Genomic DNA, 9913 nt, shown 5'->3' on the forward strand with positions numbered 1-9913 from the left:
ATAGCACAGTGCCTAGCATGTAGTAGACACAATAAATTCTTGTGACTTTATTTGATTTAATAGAATGCAAATGTGAAAAACATCAGCTTTGATAAACTATATTAACTAGATTATACTCTTTATAATTTTACACTATTCAATGTCTATCTATATGGCACAGCATAAAAGGGATTTCCAAATAATGAAAACTGCCAAACTGGGTAATTCCTGCCCCTCAGTGGTATTTTGAATCTGAAATGTCTTAAGATATCTATCTTCTTTGTTAAATTTCCATTTTGATAAATGAGAACCTCTGACCAACAAATCAGATATCAGTTAATTGGGGGAGAATAGAAAAAAAAAAAAAACTTAGTCTTATTACTTATATAAAAAAATGGAAAAAATTCTAGGGCATTTGAAATATACCTAAATGTGTTTCTGTCTCTGTCTCTGTCTATCTGTTTCTCTGTGAGTCTCTGTTTATGTCTGTCTGTCTATCTACTTCTCTCTCCCTCCTCCTCCTTCATTTACTCCTCTTCTTCCTTACTACCCTACCTCCCTCCTAAAAAAGTAACTATTTCTGAATCAAATTCAGGAGAAAACTCTCAACTAGCCTCAAGCTGACTGGGGGCAAGTTAGAATGAAGAATTGGGTGTGGAGATATTTTGTTGAAAGATGTAATTACTAACACACTACTGAGTACTCAGATAGTTTTTAGCCCTAGTGCCTAGTCTCAATGAAGTACAAAAGCTGGGCAATAGAATTTGGCCAACGTCCTCTTGCAAGTAGAAATCTTTCTATGTTAGGAGGTTCCAATGCCTAGATCTGTTTGCACATTTTTTTTTTCCCTTTTGACACCTGTGAACCCAGAAACAGGCTGATTGAAAAGCAGAGGATTTAAGACCTTTGTTTCCGATAGCAAATGCCAAACTTCTCTCTTTCAGAGAGGAAGAAAGATCAGTAAAGATTCAAACACAAAGAAAGAAAAAGTTGTAGCTGGGGACTTCCTCTCTCTGGAAAGCATTGATTTTACTCTTCTGTCACACAGTTTATCCCAGAGAAGCCCAGCGATTAATCTACCTGCACTGTGCGTCTCCTTTCCCTCTCCCCCCTCTAAAGACTAGCAGAAACAGGTGTTTGACTGACTACAGTTTGAAGAGGAAAACTCCCACTTGAGACAATGTCAGCTTGCCTTATAAAAGTGATTGATCTTCCCCTAGACTCAGAATCCTCTCAGAGACTTCAGCTAGTCTCCTTTCTAAATGTATTCCTACCTTTTTTTCTCCTTTCTTTCCTCCTTTTCTCTCTCCATCTGCCCTATTAACTACACAAGTTATTTCCCAAAAGGTTCAGAAGGGAAGTCACCCACTGCTTTACTCCTCGAAGTCACATCCTCCTTTCAAAAGAGTCCTGGAAGAGATTTTAATGGTCAGTATCTCACAGCGCCAGGGCACTTCCTAGACCTTTATGCCTCTCTGTAATGGGGTAGAAGGAAGTACACAGTGTGGAGAAAGATTGTTTAGCAACCAAGAGAAAAGGCTTGTCCCCACTCTGAACCTAAAACACACGAGAAGAAAAAGGGAGAAAGCCGAAAAATAGGCCAGTGACGAGGATAACCCTTCACCGGTTAGACTCAAGGAAAACAAAACATTCGAGTAAAACAGAGCATAGAACGCAAAAGGAGTAAAGAGGATTGGGGGTGGAGGTGGAGGGGTGAGCATCGATTTCACCGTTTTCTTTTTATTTTTTCTTACAAGGTCCCTTTCTTTCCCCAAAGCTCGAGTTTTGTTTAACTTAAGTTTGGCTTTAAAGGAAAGATTTAAGCAAAGACACCAAGGAAAACTTTAGAAAAGAAAAAGTTGGTGCAAAGAAAATGGAAAATATTTTCACATTCGCAGAACCTGGAGGGAGAGGGGAAAGCTTGAGGAAAAGACTTTGATCAAACTACCCCACTTTCCCCCTAGGAAGACCATAATAAATCAGACTGCTAGTTGCCCCTCTGAGATTTCAAGGATTAGAGGGCCCAGGAAGAGAACGGAGTGTGTGGGCAGGAAATGAAAGAGAAGCTTTCAAGAGTCAACCAAAACTTCAGGGAGAGGCCCGACACTCTACCAGCTTCCGGAAGCTTTTCCGAAAGTTGTCATCGAGAAAAGCATAGAGGAAAGGATTGAGGCAGCTATTAGCATAGCTCAGGCTGGTGATGAAGTAGGAGACTCCGATGATGACTGGAGTTTGCGGGATATCTGTGGTGAGAGCGACCACGGTGCTAAGGTGATAAGGCGTCCAGCAGAAAAGACACACAGCCAGGATGACCAGCACCATGAGGGTCACACGCTTCTTGGCCCTATCTAGGGCTTTGGCATGGCTGTCCAGCTGCATGGATCGCAACCGACACAGCATGATAGTGTAGAGGATGCAGATAGTGGACACAGGAATGGCGAATCCCAGGATAAGTGTGTAGATGCGGCTCACCTTCCACCAAAAACTCTCTGGCTGGGGAAAGACCAGGACGCACTGGAGGCGACCCTCCTCTTCGTAAAGCTGGGCGAAGATTGTGAAGGGCAGGACAATAAGAGTGACCAGGAACCAGACTGCCAAACTGACTGCCTTGGCCGCCCGGTAAGTACGAAAGGCCATCTTGCGTGATTCGACAGTGGCCAACACCACCAGGTAGCGGTCGATGCTCATAACTGTGAGGAAGTATAGGCTGGAGAAGGTATTGTACTGGTCTATAGAGATGATGAGTTTACACATCAGCTCCCCGAAGGGCCACTGCAGTAGAAGGTAGTCAGCAATGTTGATAGGCAGCACCAGCGTAAAGAGCTCATCTGCAATGGCTAGATTCAGGATGAACAAGTTGGTGACCGTCTTCATCTTGGGTGCCCGAAGCAGGACATAGAGAACCGCTGTGTTGCCTGTCAGCCCCACTGCGCAGATCACGGAGTAGATGACGGGCACAGCTATATACAGGGGCTGTAGGGCAAGCTCGGGGCTAGAGGCGTTATGGCCCCCGGCCTCTCCCACAACGTCTTCTGCCAGCTCCTGGGAGCAGCCCCGCTCTGGATTCGGGCAGGACGAGTTCATTGCTCCGGGACTGGAAGTTAAATTGTACATCTTCCTAAAGCAAAGAATCACTAGGTTCCAGAAAGCTGTGTGCACTCTCTGGAGGCGAAGGGGTGGGAAAAGATGGAAATAAGAGGGAAAATCTATTAGGGATGGGAGAGGTTAGTACCAGCTCTCGCCTTGTTACTCTTATTCCCCTCTATCATTAGCAACCTAGTCTCTTTCTTCTCAAACTATAGCCTCTTTTACGGAAGTGCCTAGCTATGGACATTGTGGTCAGAGAAAAGCACGACCTCAGAAGCAGTTCGGGACCAGGAGAAGAAACTCTCTTCACTTGTGGCTTTTCAAAGCTGCTCTGGAAACATCATTGGCAATCTCTTCAACCAGTACGACAGTGGGTTACAGGCAGTTGGAGAGACGGTCCCGTCACTTCTGACTTGTTTAAGGCTGTAAAATGATTATAAAGCACAAATTAAGACCTCTGGGTTCTAGATTCCTGGTCTACAAAATAATACCAAGATATTTTAGCTGGAAAAAAAAAAAATAGGGTGTGTGTATGTGTGTGTGTGTGTGTGTGTACGCCGCGCGAGCGCGCGTGCGTGTGTCTATAGGGAAATGTTTGGAGAAGAGAAAAGGTATTATTATACATCTTCTAGTGCAATTTGGTTCTATTTGATCATTCCCCTACCTGTTGGCATATTATTGTAACAAGTAAACTATCTCAAATAAAATAAAGGGAGGGGCAAGGTCAAGAGGAAAGAGTCCTAAACCATCCCAGACTAGCCTTTTTTATGAAAAAAATACACTCTAATTACAATATCACTGAAGTAATTTACCACTGCAAATTCTGCTGCATTTATTTATCGAACATATATTGTTCCTTTTACCTCTTTCTGAGTTAATAGCAAATATGTAGTTCTCTTTCTTTAGTTTTCTTTCATATTTAATAAGTAAGCTTACCTTAGTAATTTCCTGTTTCGAGTATCCTTCGGGATGACCTGCTGGTCGAATATAACCGCCCTTGTAAAACTGAAAATCCGAAACACAAAATGGGAACTCTGGCCAGCTCCAATTCTGAATGTTTTCCAGGCTGCTGAAATCCTGGACAGCTCTTTCTAGTCTTCCATGACTACTAGCCCAGCTACTGCAAAACTGAGCAAGAGGGCGCAGACGCAACTACTGTAACCCAGCAGGATTTTCCCTTGCTCTTAATAAGCAAAAACGGGATGTTGGAATAGTCGACCTATTACTGTAACTTATTCTGTAAGAAATAAAAGATTTCTTTGACAATGACTTACTTAATGTAAATCATAGTTAATAAGCTAATTTTCATTAAAGCAAAAGTAAAGACGTTTTACTTCTTAAAATATTTTCCTCAAAAGGTTAAGATAAAATTACTTTAGTTCAGTTGTAGTAGGGTAAATCATTCCCATTTCTAGACAAATGGGACGTAAGCAAATATAGACTTTAAATTTATATATGAAACACTTGGATATTAATAGTAATATTACTAAGTCTTTCACATATAAATTGAGTAATATTACTAAATGCAGATACTTTTGTAAATTCTTCATAAAAACAGTACTTCAAATCAGTACAATTAAAAATGGAAGGTACACTAGATATAATAATATCTAACTTTTAATAGTATATTAAAGTTTGCAAGACAGGACATATATATTTTCTTATTTTACCCTCATAGGAACCATGACAGAATGGTGCCAGTATTACATCTATAAATGAAGAAATAGGGATAGACAGATATGAAAAGGTTTCAAGTCACAGTACAGTACTCTATTCTTATTACAATATTACAATTCACTATACCATTCATTGCATATTAGTAATTCATCCCACTACTTTTATATAAAGGTCATAGATAACTAGAAGAAGGATTATCAGATCTCAGACTTAGAGCTTGGAGGTAATCTAGTAAAACTACCTTTGTTCAGATGAGAAATTAAGAATCAAAAGGTTAACTTGCTCAAGGCCACAAATAGCAAGGATTTGAATACAGAGCTTCTGACTATTAGATGGTATACTGTATAGAACATTGAGGTGAGAGTCAGGAAGACTTATTGAGCCCTAGACACTGACTAGATTTATGACCCTGGCCATGTCATTTAACCCGGTTTTCCTCAATTCCTCATCTGTAAAATGAAAGGCAGAAGGAAATGTCTTTACCAAGAAAACCCTAAATGAGGTCACAAAGATTCAAAGATCCAGATGTATCCAAAATGACACAAAAACAATCACAAAATTTCTGACTCGAAATCCATCATGTTTTCCACTGAATCTGAAATAAATTAATGTAATTCCTATAATTTATAGTGAAGCTCAGAGAAATAATGTAGTATTTCTTAAATTTCAGGTTAACATACTATAGAAGAAAAAAAATATTCTTCATAGAAATTATCTATTACTACTAATAGTATTTACTTCTATTTTCTAGTTTTTCCCCTAATGGTATATTATCAATAGTAGTTTCTAATAGTACTGTTTCAAATATTTTTGAGAGTAGAAAGTTGAAACAATAGGACTGTAGGAAAGAGATCACTTCTTTAAGATACCTAATATCTGAGTCATCAGACATAACCTGAAGTGTGTTTCATGAGTTTGATCAGTAGTTAAACTCAGAACATGACCTTCATGTCAATTCTGTGACTGAGCTGAGAATTAGAGACATTCTTTAACTATGAAACAAAAACTCAGTGGAAGAATTATGGTTTTGAAAAAAATTGAAATTATTGAAATAAGAAAAGAATACAAGTCTGGAGGTCACATATCCTACAGTGAGTCTAAATCTAAAAGTGTGTCCCAACAGTAAAAGAAAAGATGAGATTTGTCCAAGAGTAAAAAATTTGACATAAGATTCAAGAAATGAATAGAAACAGAGTACCTAAAACTATGCCAGCCAAGAATGTTGACATCTAAACTGTATTTCCTATGACATAAGCATTATATAAATTTGTCAATTCTGTTTAGTTTTATTGACTATCTCTTAGTTACCAAGAAAACTTCAACATTTTCTCAGCTAAACTGAGGAAAGAAGGAGTTTATCCAGGTGTAGGCCAAGAGAACCTTAATGGAATAAGAGTTCACCTTGAGGTCAGACACAATTTTGGAATAAGTAGCAGCAGCAACAGTAGGAGTCTGCAGGGAACTCTAGGTTGCCAGGATTGTCAAAGAAGAAGAAGAAGAAGGAGAAGAAGAAGGAGGAGGAGAAGAAGAAGAAGAAGAACAACAACAACAACAACAACAACAACAACAACAACAACAACAACAAGATGAACAAGAACAAGAAGAACAAGATGAACAAGAACAAGAAGAACAAGAACAAGAAGAACAAGATGAACAAGAAGAACAAGAACAAGAACAAGAACAAGAACAAGAACAAGAACAAGAACAAGAAGAACAAGAACAAGAAGAAGCATGAAAATGACAGGTTCATCTGTGGAACCTGTTTCCTTTTCTTCTGGATATCTTCATCTATAAAATCTATTTCCGAACAGACTATTACTGTTACCTTAAAAAATGCTTTAAGAGAGGCAATTGGTATATAGGAAAAAGAAAGTTGGTTTTGAATCAGGAAACCTGGGTTCAAATCCTGAATCCAGTTACAAATTTGTAACTATGGACAAAAATGACTGAACCTTTCTAACCCTCACTTATATAACAATAATATTTTTGTTTGCCTCACGGGACCATTTTAAAGGGATAAGTTCAGTTTATATCTTTCATTTAATGATACTGGACTTTTCTTTATAGGAAACGTTCCATGACCCTAACTCATGTACTTAAGGGATTTTATAAAGGGCTATGAGATTTATCACTTTGAATAAAGTGACCAGTTGATTAAAGTTTAAAAAGCAATTAATGAAAGCTTTTTTCCATTCTACAAAAGAAACTGCTCACTCTGATGCTTTAAAATTAAATTAGAGTGTTTTCATAGCATAACTCTGCAGAGATGGAAAAACTGGAATTAATCATTCACATTTAATTGTAGTAAAAATCCCATTGTTAAATTAACTATCACACATGTAAGCTTATTTGATGTTGAGACTAATAAGGTAAAGTACTTAGGATTGAGCAATGAATGATATGACCTTAGTTTTGAGTTTACAAAAACTAAATAAGGGTTTTTATTTTGCATTGTTTTTGAAAAGAAAAAATCTAATTTTTAAGAAGAAAGTATCATATTCATGTTATGACATTCCTTTGAGTTATTGGCTCTCAGAAGTTACTTGATTGTCTAATGCACTATGGAAACACAGGAACATTTGAGTTTCTTGTGAAGCCAGGTTTTAAACTTCAGATTCATTCCCTAAACAGCATAGAAATCTATTCATCTGTTCCCCTCAAATTTAAAGTATAATAGATTTGTTTGTGCAAAAATAGTTTAAGTTTATAAAATCAAAATTGGACAATTTTATCTTGCATGATACTCTAACATTTAAATTCTTCCAGTCCAGATCATAAAGATAATTTCTTCCTTTCTCCTCTGATGACATTTTACTTCTAGGTCATCTGTCCATTTGGAGCTTATCTTAGTATATAATAAGATATTTTTCTAAACTTAAGTTGTACCAAAAGCTATTCAGCGTTCCCAGAAGTTTTTGTCAGTGAATACTTTTTCTATCAACCTGGGTCTTGGGATTTATGGAAACATTTTGTTAATGTGGTTTCTTTTGCTATATAGCATGCTTAATTTGTCCCACTAATTCATCTCTCTATCTTTGCCCCAAAACAAATCATTTTAATGATTACTACTTTATAGTACAATCTGGTACCTGATACTGATAAACTCCTTCCATTCCTACTTTTACCCCATCATTCATGACATTATAGTGATTCTTGACCTTTTGTTCCTCCTTTTTATTTACTTTTCTAGCTCTATAAACTATTGCTTTTGTCATTTTAGAAAATATTCATTTTGATTGGCACAATAGAAAATAAGTAAATTAATTTAGGTAGAATTGTCATTTTTATTATATCAGCTTGACCTATCCATGAACAATTTCTATTTCTCCAATTATTTAAGTCTGCCTTTATTTCTGAAAATAGTGTTTCAGAGCTGGAATCATATAAATCTTGGGTGAATTTTGGAAGAAAGATCTAGACTCAAATGTTTTAAAGCTTGTGTAATATATTGAATTGAAATTTTATTTCTAGCTCATCCTGTTGTATTTTATTGCTGACATGTAAAATATTAAATGCTATTTAGATTTACTTTATATCCCTCAAGTTGTCTGAATTTATTTATTGTTTCAACTAATTTAAACTCATCCTAAGTTTTTCTAAGTAAATCATCACATAATATACAAAAACCAATTTTTTTTTCTTCTTTTTCTGATTATTTCATTTGTTATTGCTTTGGGAGATTTTTGATCTGTTATTGTTCATTTTTTTAATCCAGTTATTCAAATGATTTGTTCTTTCTTTAGTTAATGAAAATATGTGTATATGTATACACACACATTTACTTATTTATTTCCCCCTCAGAATTGCTTTAGTTGCATTCCATAAGTCTTGTTATATTGCCTATTTTATTTTGTTTTAGTTGATGAAATATTATATTATTTCAACAATTTTGTTTTTGAGACACTATTTCTTTAGAATTGTCTTATTTCCAATTGCTTTTAAATTCTTTAAATGTCATTTATTGAACATAATTTTATTACCTTGCAATTAGTAAATTGTGTTTAATGTATGTATGTATATATATATATATACATATATATTAATTTTTAGAGAAATATTTATGCTCTAATATATTATTAATTTTTGCAAAGATGTCATTTACATTACAAAAATGTATAATTTTCTTTCTATTTCTATTCATCTAAAATATATATTCTCCAAGCCATTCTCCAGTTGATAAATGGTCAAAGGATATGAACAGAAAATTTTCAAATGAAGAAATTAAAACTATTTCTAATCATTTGAGAAGGTGCTTTAAATCACTCTATCAGAGAAATGCAAATTGAGACAACTCTGAGATACCACTACACACTCAGATTGGCTAGGATGATAGGAAAAGAAAAGGATGAATTTTGGAGGGGATGTGGGAAAATTGAGACACTGATACATTGTTGATGGAGTTATGAACAGATCCAGCCATTCTGTAGAGCAATTTGGAACCATGTTCAAAAAGTTATCAAATTGTGCATACCCTTAGTCCCAGCAGTGCTTCTATTGGGCCTATATCCCAAAGAGATCTTAAAGGAAGAAAAAGGACCCAAGGGACCCACATGTGCAAAAATGTTTATGGTATCCCTTTTCGTAGTGGCAAGAAATTGGAAACTAAGTGGATGCCCATCAGTTGGAGAATGGTTGAATAACTTATGATATATGAATGTTATGGATTATTGTTCTATAAGAAATGATCAGGAGGATGATTTTAGAAAGGCCTGGAGAGATTTCCATGAACTGATGCTAAGTGAAATGAGCAGACCCATGACAACATCAATATTATATGATGATCAATTCTGATGAACATGACTCTTTCTGACAATGAGATGATTGATGCTAGTTCCAAGGATCTTGTGATGAAGAAAGCCATCTACACCCAGAGAGAGGACTGTAGGAACTCAATGTGGATTGCAACATAACATTCTCACTCTTTTTGTTGTTGTTCACTTGCATTTTGTTTTCTTACTCATTTACTTTCTTTTTTTATCTGATTTCTCTTGTGCAAAAAGAGAATTGTATAAATTTGGATTAACATATATTTTAACATGTTTAACATATATTGAATTGCTTGCCATCTAGGGGAGGGAGTGGGGGCAAGGAGGAGAAAATCTGAAACACAAGGCTATGCAAGGGTTAATGTTGTCAAATTATCCACTAATATCTTTTGAAAATAAAAAAA

General features: G+C 36.1%; 1 protein-coding gene across 1 annotated transcript; it reads right to left on the reverse strand.

The window, feature by feature from the left end:
• Positions 1–2067: 2067 nt before the first annotated feature.
• On the reverse strand, positions 2068–3093 carry NPBWR1 (neuropeptides B and W receptor 1). Its single transcript, XM_003759785.2, has one exon. The coding sequence runs from the start codon at positions 3091–3093 to the stop codon at positions 2068–2070; it is 1026 nt and encodes a 341-aa protein (XP_003759833.2).
• Between the last annotated feature and the right edge of the window lie 6820 nt (positions 3094–9913).

The sequence above is a fragment of the Sarcophilus harrisii genome, chromosome 1 (genome assembly GCF_902635505.1).
Source record: "Sarcophilus harrisii chromosome 1, mSarHar1.11, whole genome shotgun sequence".
Classification (NCBI taxonomy): domain Eukaryota; kingdom Metazoa; phylum Chordata; class Mammalia; order Dasyuromorphia; family Dasyuridae; genus Sarcophilus; species Sarcophilus harrisii.